Below are 23,430 nucleotides of genomic sequence, written 5' to 3'. Positions count from 1 at the left end.
TTCTTTCTCCGCCCATGAGGTGACCCAGACTGACACCAAATCCCGCAGCCCATGAAACAATTCCCGTGCAAAATGCCTGAGTCAGTCTTCTACCAAAAAAAAAAAAAAAAAAAAAAAAAAAAAAAATGCCTGAGTCAGTCCTCCCACCAATACTGGCCGGGAGTCCCCCGGTTCCCTACTGCGGCTGACCAATCCGTATCGCCCAATCGATGCACTGTGGACCCCTCCAGATAGATCACCCCAAATACCCAACCCTTCCTATCCAATCAACGATCAAACGGTCATAGATAGATGATTCTCTGTGACTCTGCCCCCACAAGATCCAATCTCAGCCCTCCAATCCGTGTCTCCGTTCTGACCTAGGTCAGCATTCTCGCTCACATTCCCGTGCCCCTCTCTCCTCCCCTTCCCTCTCACGGCAGAATCCCATCGGGGAAAAAAATTCTCCTTCTCTGGGTTGCTCGCTCTCTGCACTCAGAAAGAGCAAAGGGAGGAAGGGAGAGAATCTCCTTTTCCTCTCCAAAAGGGGAATCTGAGAGAAAGAAACCCTAATCGATCGATCGAGCGAGCTAGAGTATAGAGATAGAGAGGAATGCAAAAGGTCTTTATCTTGGCGACGGAAAGAGGTAGGCTTCTCTTGTCTTCTTCCCTCTTTGAATCGTAGAGCTTTTGGGCGGTGGGAGCGAGGAAAAAGGTGGGATTTTTGTGCTTATTTAATTCCGATTTGGGAGGGTTTTGATCATTTGCGGGGAGCGGGAGGGAGGGCATGGATCCGGCGGTGTTGGATGGTATCATACATCGGCTTCTTGAGGTGAGAGGGAGCAGGCCGGGAAAGCAGGTGCAGCTCTCGGAGTCGGAGATCCGACAACTGTGCGTCGTGTCCAAGGAGATCTTTATGCAGCAGCCCAACCTCCTGGAGCTCGAGGCGCCTATCAAGATTTGCGGTAAATTCCGAGACCCGTGTCTTGAGTTTTTATGATCTGGGTGCGGGCCAATTTGGTTGCTTCAAGTTGGGTTATGTTCATCTTTGATCTTGGAGAGGGACAAAGAGTGTGGTTTTTAATAGAATCTGTGCCTTAAAGCTCCGGAGTGTATGATCCAGACCATGCTATTAGTGTGGTTGAAAATCATAGGAACTGTTTTTAGGTAAGTTAGGGATTAAGATTTTGGTTGCTGCTTGGGTTTTATGACATATTAGAGGATGATTTAGAAGAAGGGCCTTTGAAGTTTGGAAATTGAAATCTAAATTCCTGATGCTATTGTCATTAGTTCGATTCTTGTATCTTCTCTGAACCCACGAATGCTTTTGATAAGCTGCCTTTCCCCCTCCTCACACTGTGAAGTCGAGTAGCTTATGAAGACACCTCCTGGATGCTGTAATTTAAATGAGCTTTTTGTATGTGTAAATTCAGCTACCTTGAGAAATGAGTTAAGGTGATTGATAGTAGATTCTGAAACTTTAGGAAACTCTGGAATCCAAACAGATTTGGTTGATATCAAATGATTATAATCCTTGTAGGTGTTGTAACTTCATGCTGCTGTTGAATAGCACATGGTTATAGTGCCATTCAATCAGATAAATTAGAAATTGTATGCTGAAATTATTTTCAAAAATTATAGTGGAAAAAATCTCAAGAGCTACAATATTTTGCCTTCACTAGTACCAGAAGTTCGAACTGTAGCTTTTTCCCATTAACCCTAGCTTTTTGTCAACTAAAAATGGTTTTAGAAGTAGTTACAACTTCAGTTAAACTGTACACCACTGCTTCATGGTTTTAGTTTCAAAATATTTGATCCAAAGTTCCAGCAATGGGTGTTGAGTTTATAGCTTGTCAACTCGCAACAATTTGTTGCTAGGCTGTAACTGCTATATTTTGCAACGTGCTAACTAGATTAAGGCTACATGTAACATGAAGATGCGGGATGATAAGTCTTAACATTTTTACGGATAAAGTGGCTGTCAACTTCTATTTATCTCCCTTTAATGGAAGCGATGAAGGGATGGTAAAAGGTGTCATAGTGATTGTTAAGTCATGGTGCCCTTTAAGATCATATATGATTTTTGGAACTTGGAAACACACGTAGAGACTTGATTTTATATGACATACTTCGACACATCCAACTACGTGGAAGAGTTAAAAGCCAAAGCTCTTTGAGACAATTTTGTTACTTGGTGTTTAATGTTGCATGCTGACCATTGGTTATATGTAAAGTCGCAGTAACTATTAGTATCTCACTCATATCTTCTCTATATTTTTACTATCTTATTGAGACCTACTGATGCAGACATTGGATGTGATTGAAGCAACTGAATTCCTTGAATTGGTAAATCTCTTATAAGATGGGGTGTTGAAGGGTCAAACATTGGCTAAAAAACCCAAACAAGCAAATGTAATGTATAAGCCTTAGAGCATTTACACATGGTTGGGGAATGCTTTTGCAATTGTTCCTATCCATGGTCAAGTTGATTAAAATGAAGAGTGTCTTTAGTCCTAGCTATCTAAGTCAGCTTGTGGATTAAACTTTACTGCATATGGCCAAATCATTAGAAATCCTCTCCTTTCTTATTATACCACTGGTCAGCTGGGAATTTAATTTACTCTCATTCATCACCCATGTGCCGGTTCACTTGCTACTATTCTAAGTCTATGATATAACCAGCCTTATCATTATCATGTATGTTTTCTCCTAGTAATATTATTGAGCATGTCTTGTATCAATTCCTCATGAGACATCCCCATCAATCAACCGGTCATTCTCTTTGCATTTCAATTTATATTTCACTCTTTTGTTCTATATAATTCTAACTAAAGTTGCATCTCTTGTATTCAATCTTGATTTGATTCTTTGTCAAACTTAATTTATGCTTTTATTCATTGTTGTCAACTCTTATTATCTTCATGTCTCAAGCATATTTTTACTTGTGTGGGTTGAACTTGAATATCAAGAATCAAAGAATATCTAGTATACATATTATGGTTAAGATTTTATGTCGTCTCCTATTATAAGGTGTATTAAAAGGGTGTCTTAATGCCCAAGGCTCCCACCACTACAGGGTCTAGGGAGTGTTAGATGTACATGACTTTTCCTCATGTGAAGAGGGATTGTTTTTGTGTTTCGAACTAGTGACACTGAGGTCACAATGGAACAACCTTACCATTGTTCCAACGGTTGCCTTCTACTATTGTAGATGTATTTCCATGGAAAACTCTTTTCCTCAAACACGTCATTGCTTCATTGTATTAGGTAACGTTTTTATGCGGGCTTCTACTGTGGGTGTATTACCATGAAAAACTCCTTGTCTTAAACCTATTGTTGCTCTATTATATATGTTAATAGTACTTTAATTTATATTTTCCAATATATTTTTGTTCACATGCTCCACTAGAAATCGTAGTATGTTATTTATTATATTTTCCTATAAGGAGAAAACAATGTATGCCCGTAGGGTTTTTCTATGGTACTCTTCCAATTTTGTATGGTAAGTGTTTTCAGCCATATGTTTAAAAATGAATTGTTTATATAGGTTACTGGGTAGTTGAAAATGTAGGCCAAAAGCATAGGATTGTTTTAATTTTCCAAAAAAGACTATGTCCTATTCCAAACTCCTCTCATTTTCTTCTTCTCTCTAATCACCACTGTGGTCGTTGGTCATTAGGCCACGAGAAGAGGGCCAGAGATTTAAAAAAAAAGAAGCAATCCATGCACACTCTTGGATAAAATCAACATCCATTCCTTTTTGACCAGGTAGGTGGAACCGATACTGGTCGCCGGTTGGTAAGGTACGTACCGATTCGGTACTATATCGACACTCGGTATAACGTGGCATGTCGGTCAACTTGGCCTGTCAATTTTTTTTATTTTCTTTTTTTGATTTCTATGATGTCTAATCAATTTTTTATTATTTTTTTAATGACTTAAGCCCAAATTGATGTTTCTTGATGTTATTTGACATTTATATCACTCTGGTGCATCTACGATTAAGTATGTGATGCGGATCTGAATCTAATATAATGTTATGTGTTAGGAGAACAATCTTATAAAGACTAGATATCATTGAATCCTAAAATACTCAAATTAATTAAAAAATATAAAAAATAAATAATCAATTTACATCAAGATTTAGAATCTTGTCGAGCACCGATGTCGTTTATAAATATCTGGATCATTTATATAATCCGATGGAATATCGGCTAATCCCTCTAATCATGCAGCATTGTAGTCTTGCGTACTCATCCCATAAGGTATGCATGTTGGATTGTAACTTGTCCCAGATTTCTTATTGAAACTCTGACTTTAAGAGGTGTCTTCATGTTGATAGTACAGTTGCTAAGGGATCCATTCGAATATGCTAATAGTAAAATCTGATCTATAAAATGATCTAGACTATATAGGATAGTAGCCATCGAAAGACGATGCCTCGGACGCATCATATCTACATCCATATAGATTATAAGCTGTTTGTAGCTGTGGATAAGAGGATCTAGAATAGGATGAAGAATTTGATACATTCATGGATCCAACTCCACATGCGAGATCATTTGTAGCTGCATAATATCCTGAATGATCTCAAGGAGCTTATCGTCTGCATGAAATTGTATCCTCACGGGCTCTATCAGCTCATGTATTATGGTTTCTATCCTATATAATATGCATAAACTGGGACTCACCAGTAAATCAAAGATCATCTTGCAGTTGCATTTTATAAATAATGATCTTCTATCCTCCACTTCTTTCATGACTATTAGATTCATTATCATCGGAAGAACTACCATCACGACTCTATCTGATCTTTGAATTTGAGTGAACTGAGTCAATTGATTGCTCCACCCTCTCCATCAGGTCTGCAACTATCTTTTCTTTTGCTTTGTCTCTGTATTGAGGAGCTGCCTGCCCTCTTGTCGCATCTTGCGAAGAAGTTTGCTATGATTAATTAGTTGGAAGCCTGCATGGAATATTATTGATTGTCCATTACTCAGCATCCATCCCAATCTTGCCAGTTACGAAACTGGCTGGTTGTGGAGGTGATCCTGACTTATCAAGCTCCGACTCTTGCTGCTGACTCATAATCTATTTGATTATTAGATCCTCATCATTAACAAAGTCATTCGCATCGAATCCAAGTACTTCAACTCAATTTCCTCTTAAATGTATTTTAGCCTTAATCTTAGATTGTAGTGAACATATATAAGATCGTTGATGCGTTTCTATGTTAGACGATTTCTTTGCTTGTTGTAGGTAAGGGCGAAAGTTGACTAATTGCGCTCATAGCCACTCGAAGAAATCATCTGAAACAGGATCTAGATGGCAAGTTGTTTTAGAGTAGAAGTTGCCAATCTGAAATGGATCTACCATTTAGCTGCAAAAGCATTAAGATTGAACACAACTAAAAATAAAATTGTATTATATTAGACTTATTAGTCGCTATATAATGTCAAATAAGAGTTATTGTTCATATATAATTTATCTTAGATTTAACTTTTTTGCTTGCGATTGCCACATTTGTTCCAAAGCTATTGATGCTCTTCCTAAACATTTTCATCCATAAAAAATATATTTGTTATAATGTTACTGTTTGAAGATATAGCTAAACTAACAAAAATCACTCCATATAACTTCTTGTATGCACATAGTTGCAATTTTTGAATTGGGGGGATGTCAGAAGCTCGTCATCCATACCTATCCTAGGTATCATGTATTGGAACCTCGGATTTAGATAGTAACCTACTGATAATTTTCAGAATTGGTTAAGTATATTTGTACAAATATAAGAGCAATCATTTAGTGCGTTCCTGATTTGCTACTTATCTACTAGATGTAAGTCTCTATCCATTTGATAGTCCCACCAATGCTCAATGATTCGGATGTAGTCATAGACATGTTTTGGATTTGCCGATCTAATTTGATCCTTTGTCCTCTCCATTATGTTATACGAGAAGTCCATTTGGGGGTATCTTTCGCTGTCCATGATTTGAAAAACCTCATATAAAGGTTTGATAGCCTTCACTATATTCTCGGCCTGCTGTCAAAATGTCTATCTCGTTATTAAGTTCTTCATATTGCTTCCTTCAGTGCCTGTCCTGGCATATCCATTCTTTTGCCATTCGAGACTGACAAACATTGGACGTAGATGTACTTTCTTGTCCATAAAGTTATCAAGTGCTATATAATTTGTAGTGAATTTTATGATACTTGGTCTCAATATGTCTTCCCTTGTATACCACCGCATTAATGATAAGATCCATGTGTGATTGTAAGTGAATCTAGAAATCATCTATGCTGAGTCCACTATCTTCTACACCCTTTTAAGCTTCTCAATGTCCATGCAATGGATAGCACATGATGTCTAGAATATGTGGTTGCCGTTGCATTAGGATCTCTCCTATAGTCCTATATTATGGTCTTTTGTCAGTGATAACTATACAACATTCTATTCTTCGATCTGATCGATCACGTCCTCCACCAATTTAAAGATATTCGTGGCATCGTGCACCTAATCTGAAGCATCAATGGACTTTTGAAAAATATTTTTCTATACAATATATCAGAAAGTTGATGCTTTGTCAGGTGGGATTAGTTCAACCATCACACATCACCATAAATCCATGTATTGATCACTTATTTTGATGTGATGCAATCTATTTATGTAATTTCTTCTTATTGTTATCAAGAAGCTCACCGTAGATGTCCTTGGATCTTGGAGGATCCACATCTGTCTATATAGATGTAATGGTAGAGCGATAATATATGTTGCTTGCCACATGCACTGGGATGGGGGTGAAGTGAAATGAGGACACAATAGCTCGCCACATATCTTTCTTGTCCTTTTTTTCAACATACTATCAATCCTTTGTTGTTTGAAATTCTTGCTGGGAAAAGCGTATGGATGTAAGTTATGGATAGTGACTTCAGTTGGAATATCTTTAGAGAATTTCTTCCTGCTGCCAAAAGCTTCCAATATAGAAGCAATATGGCTCGTGCCTCTATCAATGGGCTATCTAATAGAGGAGTTTCTCCTAAATTTTGATTCTCCTGTAGTGCTTGCAGTGCCTGATCCTGACTACTAAATTGACAGCCTAAATTGAGCGCTATATCTGGCCAACTCCTCAAGCCACCATTGATCTTCTAAGCTCGCATTAATGGTGGTTTGAATCTGTGCCTCCTCATCTGGGGTGGATGCTTTCTCTGACTTCCTAGAGTGATAGGAAGGTGATTGCATAGTTCGACGGTTTATCTCCGTCTTCTTCTTCAAAGTTCTCTCTTTTGTTGTTTTGAAATCAGCGAAGTGCTTTTTCATCAGTTAATGAACCTCTTTTGGGCACTTCCAGTACATAGCTATATTGGATAACCATCAGATAAATGTTGTTTCAATCTAGTTATCTTTCTTTTCTTGAACTCTATGCTGCCCAATTGCATCTCTAATGGTTTCGACCTAAGAGCATCTGTCGGTGGTTCCAACCAATGTCGCTCTTTGGCTCCTTTCTTGATGGATCCATTCCTAAAGGTTGAACAGCCACAACAGTTCAGTAATTATATAAAAATAGTAAAATTTGATTCCCCAAAATTTTTATTTTTTGAATTAATTTTATATTTTTAAATTAAAAAATATTATAAAATCTAAAAATCATGAAAAATTAATTTGACCTTAGATTCATGTAGAATCCTATCACGGATGCTACATATATTTTTCTAGGACAGTGGGCATCTATGAAATGCTATTTATTTTTTAATTTCATTTAAATTTAGGTCTAAGTCGCTATATATATGATGCTTCAAAACTTTGATAAACAGATACCAAATTTATGTAGAGATATTTTGATGAGAGCATCTATCAACCTAGGTCTAGGCCGCTTGGGCACCGCCTCTCAAAAGATCAATGCATCATACAAGGTCTTTATGTAGAGATATTTTGATGAGAGCATCTATCAGCCAACTGTGGCTCAAATGGTGCCCAACGAATGGACTCGTAGTCAAGGAGGTGGTGGGGTCATTGGAGCAGAAGTCATGAAGGTCAACAAGGTCATGTGGTGGAGTCTCTTAGCAGTTTAGGTCCTTGCCTAGAACTTGGACTCATTACTGCTCATGGATATCATGTAGAGATTGGGAGCTCGCATGACTCCAGGCCAGTAGAGGTTGAAGATGGCCAGACTTTGGTAGTTTTCCCACAAATAACAGGCGAGAGAGGAAGGGGAAAAACAATCAGTTCCCAATCAATCTTATGGTAGTTTCCTACGAAGGCCCTGATCTACTAACGGTCCAAATCAATTTGGCTAAACAATGAACTATAATATAGGTGGCAAAATGCATGCCTTTAATGTATTGCAATATAGGTGGTGTTAAGCTTGTCATTTGGAAATAGATTTTGATTGTTCTTGTTTGGGTTGTTGAAATATTCTAGTCCTTTGAGAAAACTGTTTTAGGTAAATGGGCATTTTGGGCTACCCTTTTGGTTTCTAATCATTTAATGGAAGTGCACTAATTATATATTTTTGTTGGTTGGAAAGTGGAGATAGTTTCATCTGGAACTTCTTAGGTTTTATATTCACCAGCATTTTGCACATACATGTGTATAAATTCAAGATCAATTGAAAAAGTAGGTTTGCCTTTTTTATTTTTATGCCTTTTGTCATCATTAAAAGATGAATTTTAAGATGCTTCTCAAAGAGTCGTCATCATACTCAACTTTATTTTGGGCTATGGATTGAGTGCTTCGTTGATATTATATCTTTTTAATATCTTTAGCAGTTTTTGTTTTTTTGTATTGCTTTTTCGAACTAATTTTCCTTAGAAAATTAGTAGCTTGCGGATATAAAAGGATCTTATTGGAGTTCAGATGCTATAAGTGAGCTCTCCAATCAAGGAAATTTGAGAATGAAAGGAATTGGAGCTGGTTGGAACAGAGAAGAACGAAATCCTATTTTTTAATGGAAATGATTGGGATGATCTTGATGATTTGCAAGCGTTTTGATGATGTTGTGATGATCTGCGATCATTTTTATAGTTTTGAAGAATGAGCTATAAGTTTCCACTATTTTCCCCTTTGATATAGAACATGGTGGATCTTGGTGTTTCCTATTAGTTCCATTGTTGACTTGATCATGATGTAAGTTTATTCTTAGATTTGATTGAAAGAAATAGGATCTAAACCTTCACCTTGAGATTTGATTATCAAGATTTTCATTAATCTGATCCTGGACTACGAAGATTTGGCATTAGGAGTTTAAGGTTCTGGTGAAAGTATTGAATGCATATTGTGGCAAATGTCTCCAAACACATGAGTAGCTTAAAACAACAGGGCATTCTATAATGAAGATGCAAATGGACTCAATATATAAGTTTTAAAAATTTTTGGTTCAAAAATAAAGGAAAGGAACAATTTGGTAGTGAGTGACCCTTTAAGATCCTCCTATTCAAGATTAACCTACCAGAGATTCTTCTATGTAGTCCTGAAGTTGAAGACCCAAAGGTTGATGAGCTCACATCAGTTGATATACTGGTGAAATAGAAGATAAATTGTTGCATGCTTTAGTAATTGGTAATGCTCCAAAGTTGTTGATTCTTAGAGAGAGCAAGATTTTTGACACATTTAATCATGCCAAGTAGGACCTCTTGCAACCATGGATTGAGTGTTTTGTGATTAATGATTGAGAGCCAATAGGATGTCGTTATAATGGCTCAGTGTCCGCATATCTTGGATATCCATTGGTTTAACAAGTATGTAGGCTTCATCACCATGATTTTGGGATAAGACTAATTACTGAAGTGTTTAACCAGTTATATGGGCTGATATGTTGAACCCTTGTTTGCCATCCATCTCTTGTAAAAGCTCTGTTATGTGGTATTGCAAGATTTTCTAGAGTACTCATAATTTCAATTAGTTTTATATTTGGTTTTCCTATCTTGATGCCCAACTTTTGAGTTTGACCGTACCATCTACACTAGTTTGAAACACTTTGCCATAATAGTGTAACCTAGGAAGCACATATTCTCCACCAGCTATATCTGCATTCAATATGTATTGCATGCTGATACACACAGGTTATAACCCTGATACATGTAGAGGTTTCAATTGGTTGGCCGGGTTTGGGTTGGGTTGAGCTCATATATAAGGCCCTATGGGCCTAACCTGCTAGGGTTTAGAATGCCCTACTTGAGCTCCGGTTGCGAACAAGCCACTGACTCACTTATGTGGTGCAGCTGGGGGATCTCTCCCCCAAGAAATGTGGCGAGCTGGTGGTTGATACCTTGCTGAGAGGTGGAGAGAGCGGGTGGCAATGATTGCTGACTTGGTGGAGAGGTGGGAGAAGGAAGGTGGGGGGATGGGTGGGGGGGTGTGGAAGAGAGGGTGGAGATAGAAGCTGGTTGTGGAACAAGAGGTAGGGCAAAGAGAGGAGGTGGTGATGGTGACTGTCGATTAGAACATGGAAATAGGAAAAGCAGCGGCAAAGTCGGAAGATGGAGACCAAAACCAGTGAGAACTCAAGAAGAGCTGCCAAGTGGCCGGTAAGAGCCGAAAAGATTCCATGAAGTTAGAAAAGAGTTGAGAGGGGCAAGGGGGAGAGAGAATCCTTGGGAGAGGAGTGGCCCGGGGAGGCAGCTAGGGGTTAGATGCTGCCCTTCTCATCTCTCTTTCAATTATGAGCCATTGAATCCAATATTTAGTAGTTCATATCACCTATTACTTGACATATATGTTTTAGAAATTATAAAATATATACACTTAACCCAATGGATTCGGTAAGATGGGTCGAGTATAGGCCGGTTAAATGGTTGGGATCAAGATTTTGGCCCCCAAATGCATGTCACAAATAGAAAACAAGCATCATGAACTCTTTATGGCTAATTGATGTTGGACTACTTTCAAGTATTGTTAGAAAAGTCCTGCAATTATACCATAATACTTTAAACTGCTAGTAGTTAACTGGGTTTAATTAATTGTGTTTCATTCCCACATTTGCACCCAATAAGGTAAGCAAAGTTCTGCTGGCCTCCATCCTCTCCTGTGCCCTAATGTCTTGTGCCCTACCTAATAAAAGAGGGAAGAGAGGGAGAGAAGAATGATCGAGAAGTGATGGTTGTAGTGGATCATTGTATCAAAGACCAGGATGCACAAGACTGTTTGTGTGCATTTTTTACTTTTCCTTTCCTTTCTTTGGACTTTCTACAAAACCCTTTGTTTTCCCTTTGTTCTCCTTTAGGATGACTAAAAGCCTTTTGTCCTCTGGATGCTGGGACTTCTCCCTTTCTTCAACAGTCTTCATGTGATGGGTGGCATCCATGGTGACATGGGGGTTGAAGTAGTGCATTTTTCATCCCTGATCTCATTGTTTGCTGCATGTTTTATTACTTTTTATATTTGATGAATTTATTTTATTATGTTGTTGTTTTCATTTTTTTAATTATGTCACTGAATTGTTTTTGAGGGTTAGTAGAATTTATGCTGCATGTATTGCAACAATGCTTAATTGTGGATGCTTTTTGATGTTTATTATCATATGTTCCTCCATGCATATTCGTGTATCCTAACCACATTATATCTTGTTTTCTCAAGAATGGCCTTGGTATATCCGTATTATGTCATATCAAGATCTCATATCGATGTCTGTGCTTAGTGTTTAACTCTTAACCTCTAGATATTTGTTCCTTCACCTGATCCTCCTCCTCAGAGTTCTACCACATGCTCATGGCTACATTCTGACATTCTCATCTATGCTAATTTTGTGTTATATGTTTGGTGTCTTCTTGCTGCTTAACATTTTGTAATTACATGCATCAGTTATATAATACTCTAGAAACCCTTCCACTTCATCAATGCATCTAGTTCTACTAGATAAGTCTTCATCTACCTCCTTGTTCTCTTGTGAAGCAGATCCAAGATTATATTGTGATATCTCCTGACTGTCAATACTAGCTTGAGCCCTTTTTCTCTTATCCACTTTCATTAGCATGTTTCTCATATTTATTCTACTACTTTTGAGGTTCTTACCCTCTCAGACATTCATTAATCCAATTTAGCATTTCTGTTGGTTCTCCTCTCCAAATTTAACACCATGCTGTTGTCAGATAATGTACATTGTGGTACACTATCCCTGTACATTGTGGTACACTATTACTGAATATCAACATTAAAATTAATCTATGACTAGTGTTGATGGAGTAAGGGATGTACAAGCCTTGTCTTAGCTTTAGGCTCAATCCACAAGGCCCACAACTATTTCTGATGCTTCTCACTATCCTAGCAGACATCTCTTCATTGTTATCAGTTTGTTGTTTGTGCACAGCTTTTGTCCTTAGTCCAAAAAAATCACCTTTCCTACATTCAATATGCAAAGCTTTCTCCAAGCACATAAACAACATAAACCTCCCAAGCCATTAATTATCTTGACAACAAAGTTGCCTATATTGTCAACCTTCCTAGTGTCATAATTCATGTGGCCTCAATTATAGTAAGGTTTGTTTTAAAAGGAAACTCCCAGAAATAAAAAAAATGCCAAGAACTGACACTTGCAGCTGACATAAGCAGAAAGTTCCATTTCAGAGTGCTATCGAGTGTTGTTCCACTTCAAAACTCCACAAAACTGAAGTGCCAAGGGAAAAATTTATATAGCACCAGGAAAAATATTATAGTATTGTTGTTCAATATAGATCAAACTAATGAAACATCTTTAAACTTGATTACCAGAGTTCCAACCAATTGTTTTGTTTTATTTAAGCACATTTGATGCTTGTGACAAAAAGTGAACACAAGAGGAGAGACTATATCATGATGAAAAAGCACTTAGATGGTGTTATAATAATTCTCTATCTGTTTGTTTGTATGTCTGTATTTGTATGTGTGAGCATGTGTTTGGATACATATATAAACATACATGTGCATGTATATTTACATTTCTATACAAACAAGTTTATTTCATTTATACAAATACTGTCCATGATCGAATACAGATGCCAAAGCATTTCACTTATACAAACACACATGATCAATGCTACTGTAGTGGCCATGATGCACTTATAATGGTTTCTTTGGGGTTTTAGCATGTTAGCATATGGTGCTGTTATTGGCATGGGCTATAAACATGCTTGTAACAGTATTGAAATTATCCTGGTCGCATTATAGTGGTAGTTTGGAGATTTGGACGTAAGCACATTAGGTTCAATTGTAGAGATAACTAGTGCCATTTGAAACATCATATGTGATCCATGCCTCATGTGTCCATCAAAATTATAAATGCGTATATCATGAGTCCCATTGACAAAGATCCACCTTAGGTTTATCATTGATAAGATAATAATGTCCTTAAGCACATAAAGCATACTTACATGATAATAATTTTATAGGTAAATAAATCCTTTCGGATATGTCTCATTTCATCATTTGGACACTGACATATAATTGTGAATAGAAAGTCTCATTTGCTATGCTTTGCGGATACTCAACACTTTTTTTTTCCTGATCCCCATTCATGCACACACAAGCAGGTGAGGTTGTTCATGGGCAGGTCAGGACTGATGACAAAGCTGGTTTGAGGAGGTAGAACATCTTGCTTTCCAGGCTTGGCAAGGAATAAGTATAGTAGCTTTAGTGCAACATATTATTGACCAGATAGCATATTTCGCAGCTAATGGTGCAAGTACTTAAATTAGCAAAAGAAATTATAGCAAGAGATGATAAGAAGGAATATAGACTGGGTTGATCGAAGATGATTCGATTTTTTTGCCTCATCTTAAATTGCTCACAATTTTTATGCATTGAGATCTTAGATCTTAGCAAATACTGTAAATGATAACCATGGTCATGACTTGAATTGTTTGGGGCCCTTTATCTGCATGAGTTCTAATTAAAATTGAACTTACATATTACTTAGTTATCAGGAATTGCAATTGCATCGTAGTTGCTTTGTTACTATTATTAACTTCTTTTTTTACCACAACATTTTCTAGAGCTTACACTTAAGTTTGGTGGTAGAGTTTGGATAAGCTACATCTATTTTACTGTTTGATGATGACTAGGCTCTCAGTGAAGGGTGTCCACCGGACAGGCGATTCCTGCCAAATTGTTGAACAGAGGTCTCCTTTATTGAATATTGTGTTTGAACTTGTGGATGTAGGAATGACCAAACTAAGATCGGAGAACTCTGGATGTTTAATGAATGATGCTGCTGAATTGAGACCAAGTAAATCTAATGGGATTTTGTTGCATTGATTAGATGCAGCTAATTAATGAAAAGGTTTAGTCATAGGTGCAGTTGTGGAATATTGGGAAGAAAATTTTAGGAATAGGGTAATTTTAGGAATGACATCATGAATGTTTTAACAAACGGGAAAGGCTTAAGTTTTGAAAATATAATTTGATTTTGCATATGTTTGTTTAAAACTGAATTCTATCAACTTGCACTATTTGCTCTAAATCTAGTGTTTAAGATGGGAGCTGATGCATCATTGTAATTACTGGAGGTGAGCTAGGACTCTTCTTTCTCCACACAAGTAGGATAAGGATATGATCAAGGCTTGTGAATCCGGTATCGGAGGGGGTATGGGTTGGCGAGCGGTTCAGCATAATATGGGTTTGTATTGTGCCATTTGGGGATGTACTGACATGGAGAGTCGGAGAGGGAGAGGGAGAGGGAGATGGAGGAGAGAGGAAAAGAGAAAGAGAGAGAGGGAGGGAAGGAGAGGGGGGATAGGGAGAGCCAGAGGCCATTGTGCCGAGTCGGAGAGAGAGGGAGAGGAAGGGAGAGACCTTGTTGTTCGGTGGCAGAAGAGTGAGAGGGAGGGAGAGAATGAGAGATAGAGGGAGAGAGAGAGAGGAAGGGGTACCTCATTGGTGGTGCGGCGTCGTTGGGCATTGTTGTCGAGCGCTGCTGGGGATGGAAGCCCCTAGGTTTTTGAGAGAGGGGAATGGGTGTAGCAATAGAACCAGAAAAGAAAAGCCAAAGGTGCAGTGGGGGTGGGGTGATTTATATACCAAACTGTGTTGGGAGCCAACTGGTCCTGCTTGGTATGCCCAAATCCGTTGCTTCGGCATGGTTCAGAATTCTGGATATGGTTATATGAAGGCCTCACCTCAAGATATTTATCAATTGCAATTCTTGTTAGGAATATATGCAGGAGCATTCGAGCATGCAAGTAAATTGTCAACTTTGTCTCAAGTCCAATGCCCTACACTGTGTGGTATTTGATATTATTTAACATGGGAATAAGTGGACAGAAAATTTGGCAAGGCACGTGTATGGTGTTGAATATAACTACAACTACAAATATCCTGTTTGTGTTGGCCAAGTGGCAACAAAATCCATTTTAATTAAATTATGATTTGCACTTGAATAGCAAAAAAAACTAAATTAAACTTCTAATGGATGATGCCTTTTTTCTGAAATCTTGTTATGTTAGAAATATAACTTAACATTTTTGTATTATTAAGTTCTAGATCTATTAAATATCTGAACACAACACTAAATAGCTCTTTTTGTTAAGGAGTATAGATGCGTAGCTGGTCCGATGGAGCTTCTTCATCAGGTTGCAAATGCTACAAGTTGGCCTTGCTCACCAAGGAAAAGATAAAATAGAGGGGAGATATTGGAATAAGAGATAAAAAAAGGTAGTGAAGAGGAAGGAGAAAATAAATTTGATCGCAAACTCTTTTGGAGCCGAAAGATACTTTATAATTAGCTTGATCTGGAAATTTCATATCCAAACCCTAATTGATGTGTTTGTTATGGTTATCACATTAAATTTATGTTGTTCAAAAGAAAGCTCCTGCATGCTTTTCATAGAGGTTTCACTAACTCATTGGTAGGGCATAGGTTTAAAAACATTGAAATTACATGTGAGATCTTCCTACAGGATTTGTTGATTTGATCTCTGAGTTGTCTCTAGGGTGATTGGATCATTACTTGGTCCTGTTGCATAAAACTATACTTACTACAAAGTATAGATTGCAATGATGGCTAAAGGATTTGCTGCGATAGGTTTTGAGATTTACACTTAGGATGGACTAGCAGTATATCCTAGAGAAGACAAGTAATACATGAATTTTGGGGTTCTCCATTCTCCTTTGCCATCACTATTTACAATTTCAATTTTAAAAAGTGATTGCTTGGTAAATGGTTTTGCTGCATGATGTCAATACTTGCTTGGTTACATGGTAGTATTACATCAGTCATCTTAGCTAACACTTCCTTGAGATTTGACTATCAAGGTCATGCTTGTCACGTATAATTGCTCTTATTTGGTATGCTACTTAAGAAAAACCCATGCTGGGAGACCACATTTTATTATTTGTCTCTTCTCCTTATCTCTTCAATGTGGGAGGGGTCCAGCGTAGCATCATAGCTCTTGACAGAGACCTGCAAAAAACTAATAAGAAAATCAAATAATGCTGTTTTCTTTGTTTTATCGAGCATGATTCATAGTTAGTTAAATTTGTCCCTTCAAACATCATTTCTCATGAAGGGTCCATGTTGCTTTGGCCTGGTATTGGCTGTATTCTATTATTCAAGTTAATCCTCTAGATGATGTCTTCTATGTGGTAGTTCTCAGTAAGAACGTGCAGCGAATGATCATCAATTAAGTAGATCACTAGGCTTGATGGTTATTATGATGATTTCTTTCTCACTTAAATGAACAATTTCACTTCCACTTTCTTGTCATATATCATCAATTGGGAACTAGGGTACTTTAGGCATTTGTTAGTGTCCTTGCATGTCCTTTCCTTTTGTATAATTAAGCATGATTTGTAGTGACACAGAGAAGTTAAACCTTTTCCCCCTTATCAATGACTATATCAAAAGAATCAAATGTGTTGCTTTGGCCTTGGATGTGGCTTTGTTTTGTATGTTCATGTTATGTCATCCATGGACAAAATTCTGTTGACTTCCAGAATGAAGGCCTTGAGTTGACCTCCCATGTGAGCCCCTAACAGCCAGAATACCACCTCTCTCCATGGGCAGTCACACCTGGTTCACTGTTTGTTACCGTTTTCCATGTTGCTATTAATATATTCCTGGGTAACAATATATCTTCATTAATATGCTTCATAAATTCTTGATTCTTTGTGTGCATCTTATGTAACTTAACAAAAACTATGCTTAGGTCTTCCCTCCTCCCTCATTTGTCCTTCAATTTATCTTAGCAAGAAAATATCCTAATTTATTGATTGGAGAATGAGTTATAAATTCTAGTTAACCTACAATCGCATTTAGGGTCTGTTTGGATGTCTAGGATCTATAATGTTAGGATAAATTCATGATGGGATGTAGGTTTTGATCCTATAGGATTATTCGTAAAATCCTATTGGGAGAAAAATCCTATATAAACTAATTGTATCCTATATTTGGATGATAAATTATAATTTCGTTCCCTTTCTTCTCTCTTTCCCTCTTCTCTCTACCCTTCTTTTACCAAAATAATAAACTTATCATTATCAATATATCACATTAATCATTATAATAATAAAATATTAGGGTTGAAACCAGATCAGATACAGATTGGATACTAATATATCCATATTCTTATTTGTTTTATTTGATGAATACAAATTCGGATATAGATATTAGTCGGATGCAAAAATTCATATCTATATTTGTTTTAAACTGGTACGGATGCAAATCAGATATTGTAAGTATGGATATAAATATGGATATAAGTCGGATGACTAAACTTAATGATCGTATAATTAAGAATATTACTAAATAGATGGTAAATCAAAATAATGGCATGTTAATGTCTTTATATATTTTCCTTAAAATTTCATAAGTGCTACATAAAACTCAATAAGATTGCAAAAATAGAATTGGATACTCGGATACATATCAAATAGTTGTTTATCCATGTCCATATCCATGTCCATATCCATATTCTTATTTGTTTTATTTGATGAATACAAATTCGGATATAGATATTAGTCGGATGCCAAAATTCATATCCATATTTGTTTTAAACTGGTACGGATGCAAATCAGATATTGTAAGTATGGATATAAATATGGATACAAGTCGGATGACTAAACTTAATGATCGTATAATTAAGAATATTACTAAATAGATGGTAAATCAAAATAATGGCATGTTAATGTCTTTATATATTTTCCTTAAAATTTCATAAGTGCTACATAAAACTCAATAAGATTGCAAAAATAGAATTGGATACTCGGATACATATCAAATAGTTGTTTATCCATGTCCATATCCAATTTTCTTTGATGGATATGGATATAAATGCGAATATTAGTTGGATGCTTAAATTTTTGTCAATATCCGGATAAATTCAGATACAAAAACAAATCCAAATGGATATTATCCGGTCTACTTTTATCCCTAAAAATAATTCATATCAAGAAAAAGGTAACATATCTATATGTATCTTTGAAATTTAAAATTGAAGCCTGTTCGGATTTGAGATGGATTTGGAATTTGTTTGTTGGATACCTGCCACTTGAATCCGATTATATATACTTTATAAATTTTTATTAAAAAAGTATATAATAAGAAAATATGTGGATTTGAACTCCAAATATTTAGACCACGTAACCACTACCTTAACCAATAAGCCACAATTCACATCTATTTGTAAATTGATTGATATATTTATACCAGTTAAACTATTATATATAAATACCTAACACAAAACCCTAGCCATCGTCTAAGCTTTCCTATTCGATCGATCCAAACCACCCACCCAATTGAGGCTCCTGAGGATGTAAAAAAAATAGAGGAAAAAAATCAATGAAAACAAAGGAAAGATGTAAAGGGTCAGACCTTTTCCCACATAGGTTGATCTTTTTTTTCTTTTCGCTTCTCTCTCTTTTCATTTCATTCTCTTTTTCAGAGATCTGTGGTGAAGGAGGGCACTTGAGGGAGATCGGAGGGGTTTCTTAGGTTCTGGTTGGGGTTTTTTCTTGAGCATATGGGATTTTGTGTAAGTTGTGGTAGTGAGCGGCTGAGGGTCGCGATGAGGAGGTTGAGGGCAGGGGTGTTGAGAAGGGGCGTCATGGCGGCCGGCGAAGGCTGCAAGGAAGCGGAGGCTGGGGGGGGGGAGGCCATCGATAGGGGGAGCGAGAGGAGGAGGTGGTGGAGGGTGAGGAAGGAGAGGACCCGGGATGGATGGTTAGAGAGGGGGAGGAGGCAGAAGAGGGGAGGAGATGGCATGGGCGAAGATAGGTTGGAGATGATGGAGGTGCAAAGGTAGAGCTTGACAATTGTAGAGAAGAAAAGACCTCCGGAGGTCTTTTTTTTTTCTAAAAGATTATCTACTTCCAGTTGTCTCTTTATCCCATAGTTCAATCACCCAAACAATGTAGCTAAGAAAGGAAATGGGATTTTTACCCATGGGATCCGTTGATCATCTAGGATTTGGGCCATTCTATCCTTTCCAAACAGGCCCTTAACATGGTATTCTTCCTGTGCTCATATCTCCCTAAATCATGGTTTCCTGTATCTTCTGCATCATCCGTTTGTCTTTTTTTCCTTGTAGGCAGTATAGGCAGAAAACTTATATGAGTAGTTTAAAGTTCGAAATTGCTTTAATTTTTAAGCTTTTTGTAATCACCATGAATGCATTTTTCACACATCACACCTTGGAGATATTCATTAATTTTTACTTCATTTTCAGGTTTAAATAAGTAATATTGAAAATATCTGTTTCATTGATCAACTTGTTACGTGCATGAAGTAACAATTTATTCTGCTATGGACCTGCTAATATTTTGCTTCATTAACAACGTTTGGCATTGTGCTTTGCTTTGCAATGCAGGTGATATTCATGGCCAATATTCTGACCTCTTAAGGCTATTTGAATATGGCGGATTGCCACCTCAAGCTAATTACTTGTTTTTAGGGGATTATGTAGATCGAGGGAAACAGAGCTTAGAAACGATTTGTCTTCTTTTGGCCTACAAGATTAAGTATCCAGAGAACTTCTTTCTCTTAAGAGGGAATCATGAATGTGCCTCTATAAACCGTATCTATGGGTTTTATGATGAATGTAAGCGCAGATTTAATGTAAGACTCTGGAAGATCTTCACAGATTGTTTCAACTGCCTTCCTGTGGCAGCTCTTATTGATGAGAAGATTCTCTGCATGCATGGGGGTCTTTCTCCAGAGTTGCAAAATTTGGACCAAATTCGAAACTTAATGCGCCCTACCGATGTTCCAGACACTGGACTTCTTTGTGATCTACTCTGGTCTGATCCTAGCAATGATATTCAAGGATGGGGAATGAATGACAGGGGAGTTTCATATACTTTTGGCCCTGATAAGGTTTTTGAGTTCCTTCAGAAGCACGATTTAGACCTTATATGCCGTGCTCATCAGGTTATAGATGACTGTCTTCATTTGTTTTTTGTTTTTGATGCATAGATAAAGCCACTATTTAGTTCAATTTCTTTTACTTATTAGGTGGTGGAGGATGGATATGAATTCTTTGCTGACAGACAACTTGTAACAATCTTCTCGGCACCAAATTACTGTGGCGAATTCGACAATGCAGGTGCCATGATGAGTGTAGATGAAACCTTGATGTGTTCATTCCAAATTTTGAAGCCTGCAGAAAAGAAAACAAAGTTTGGCTTTGGTAGTACGACTACAGCTAAAGCTGGAACCCCACCACCTGGAGTAAAGGTGCATGCCATTTATTTCTGAAGTTTCAGGTGTTATTAATTCTTATGGGCTATAGTCTCCAGATTCCCTGCCTTTACATAGTACCTCTTTAAAAACAAGGGGAAAATCTAACTTATCATTAAAAACAAAGAAGTGAATGATTCTTCGTCATCTCCAATGCCAACAGCTGGCAAGAGAGTGCGGTTTCATAGAATCGATTATTTACTAGCGCATGCTGTGCATCACTTTTCCATCATCATAAAGTTAACAAGTCGCATCACCTCTGTAATTAATTTAGCATCAAATCTTTTTCTGTTTCTGAACAGAACATTAATATGAATAAAATGCATTTCCATTCTAGCACTCTCCTTGTGTTTCTTTTTCTGCTGCATTTGAAGGATTTGCTCTTTCACAAGATATAATAATTAGGTATCATCCATGTCATCGATTCAAGATCAAGAGTTTTTGGTTTTCGATGGTTGTCTATTAGTGATCTTTATCATAATTTTGGTTATTTCAGGTGGAACTTGAAACATAAATAATCATAAGAAATTTATGATCATGGATTTTGCCCAAGACAATTCCCGTAACAGGCAGCCCAGATAATTTTTCAGCTGATCTCACTCACCAATCATGCATCCATAGTTAGTGGACACGTAGGGTGGATTGAAAGTCTGACTTAAAAGTGAACTAAAATATAACAAAATTCTTGTTAGCATACACACTAAGGATTTGTTGATTTATTTTTATTTTGCAAATTAGTTATATGTCATAACTAAATGGGTATCTAAGTTCAATCTGACATTGACTTCATGCAAACCCAGATTGATATTTGAATATTTCTTTAAATTATACATATTCGTGTCTATTGTTTATTAATGTGATTGTGTTCCTAGTTGATATCTTTTTGCATTTTATTTCTTGTCCATTCTCATCTGTAGTGTCATTGTGTCTTCTCCACTGGCTTGTTCTTATATTGGACTGCATCAGTGGGTTGGAACCTCAGACATTTCTTTAAGCTAAGTCTGTTTCATCATGCACACGCATGTGCGTGAAACATGCACACATTATTATAAACAACTTTATGCTATACATAGAAGAATTAGTCTTTTATTTTCCTATGAATTCTGACAGCTTTTTCTTTTTCCTTTTTTTTTTCCTGTACCAGTCCTTTCTTGGTGCAAGAGCATGAGATAGGCAATCAAGGAGGACACGCCACAGTATGCTGTCCACTGACCAAGTGCTCATCCAAAAAAAGAATCCAAATCATCATTTTTATCAACTAGAGTTTGGTACTTATGGCTGTGTTCCTTTTTTTTTTTTTTTTCTTTTTTGATGTCGCACAGTTCTTGATCTTTATGTATATTAGTTGTGGATGGTTAGCACATTGTTGCTCGATCTCAACTTCAAGAACGTCAGAAACGTGAATCTGCTTGGTCTTTGCAATACGAAGTTAGAAGAAAATAATACCGACTCCAACTTTTAAACGTAATACTGCTCGCTATGCTTGAGTCCTCCGGAGGTGGTGCCATGCAGCAATGTTTTAGTCATCTTTCAGACGTGTTGCATCTATTATCATCTTGTTATGAACCCTGCTACAGCATCCAGTAAAAGTTTCTGGATCATCGGAAATGAGCAAAATTCACTGCATACCATAAATATTTAGCATAATGCAAGTGTTAGAGTCTTCCATTAATTATACAATGTCTTAAAGTTAGCACATGATGCTAGCTGAAGTATATGCTAAGGTACCATTGCAGTGGCAATGTTTTCTGAAATAGTATTAAACGTGTGGTTTGTGATTTATTATGTAACAGTAGCTTGGGGGAAAGTTGGATGGCAGTGACTCGTTTTGGGCTATCATGTTCGATCAGGTATCCATTCAATCCACTGTACCTTCAGTAGAACAGTGGCTTGCAAGAACATGTAAGATTAGCTTGGAGAAATGCGAAAGTGGGTAATATGTATTGATCATGAAAATGTAGACGACAAATCAAAGTATGCTGGGCCTTTGATGGCTGAATTTATTTAGGCCTGTGAATGAAGCATGGTGATGTGACTCATGTACCCATTTATGCGGTAATACTCGTAGAGTTAGGATGTTCCTGTACGCATACCTTCCAGGAATTGGGCCTCTTGCCCCGTCTAGCCTGTGGTCTTTTAAGGGCCTGTTCCAGTTTGAATCCTAGCCTGTGGGTCTGTTGATTTGCGGGAAGAAAGAGATTCTAGGAGGTCTTTTTTTTTTTTTTTTCCTTTCACAGGATATAGGCTCCACAGATGTTGGTTAAATATTGGTCATGTCTAATTGAATCTAAATATGTTGAAGATGGAATCGCTCCATCTGATAATCTTACCTTATTGGATTGATGGTCTAATAATTATTCTTTTCGTGGTTATTACAAAGGGTGCACAACTAGTTTAGGGTTGGAATTTTAAGGGCTGAGGAATGGAGAGGGCGCCGAGGGTTAAGGGAGGGGAGCTCATTATGCCTGGAGACAAGCCATTGGAGCCCTGGGGTAGAGACAAGACGTCGTGGGCGGCAAAGTGGTGGGCTTGGCAATTGGAGCCTTTTGGCACGAACAGGTGACCTGAGGAGAGTTTAGAACCCTAGGTAGCATCCGTGTTAGACCCTACCCCATAACATTTGAGGGGTGTTAGTACCTCTCTCCTTCCTTGAAACAATCAGAGATCTACCTTGATGCTCTCCTGCCACTGCAGCATTTGGAGAGCGTTTAATACATCGCTCACCCCCCTGCGTCCGAGGAAGCTATTTTCCAGTTCGCCGGTATCATTTAGGTCACAAAGGAGCAATACATCTGTTGCACTAAGACCACCC

The 23,430-nt window shown here is 37.4% G+C and overlaps 1 protein-coding gene across 1 annotated transcript; it reads left to right on the top strand.

Annotated features, from left to right (window-relative positions):
* Positions 1-378: 378 nt before the first annotated feature.
* On the top strand, positions 379-22,086 carry LOC105031975 (serine/threonine-protein phosphatase PP1 isozyme 3). Its single transcript, XM_010906285.4, has 5 exons — positions 379-626; positions 732-944; positions 19,750-20,309; positions 20,394-20,615; positions 21,763-22,086. The coding sequence occupies exons 2-5, from the start codon at positions 767-769 to the stop codon at positions 21,784-21,786; spliced, it is 984 nt and encodes a 327-aa protein (XP_010904587.1). The 5' UTR covers positions 379-626; positions 732-766; the 3' UTR covers positions 21,787-22,086.
* Positions 22,087-23,430: the final 1,344 nt, after the last annotated feature.

Source organism: Elaeis guineensis, chromosome 11, assembly GCF_000442705.2.
Source record: "Elaeis guineensis isolate ETL-2024a chromosome 11, EG11, whole genome shotgun sequence".
In the NCBI taxonomy this organism is placed as follows: Eukaryota; Viridiplantae; Streptophyta; class Magnoliopsida; order Arecales; family Arecaceae; genus Elaeis; species Elaeis guineensis.
Note: the sequence above shows the minus strand (reverse complement) of the source record. Positions and strands in the feature narration are given on the sequence as shown.

Bases quoted from the DNA above. Each gene is read 5' to 3' on its own strand.
- LOC105031975 (XM_010906285.4), top strand. From the start codon at position 767: ATGGATCCGGCGGTGTTGGATGGTATCATACATCGGCTTCTTGAGGTG. The intron at 20,310-20,393 runs GTTATAGATGAC...TTTACTTATTAG, and splicing joins TTATATGCCGTGCTCATCAG to GTGGTGGAGGATGGATATGA. The intron at 20,616-21,762 runs GTGCATGCCATT...TTCCTGTACCAG, and splicing joins CCCCACCACCTGGAGTAAAG to TCCTTTCTTGGTGCAAGAGC.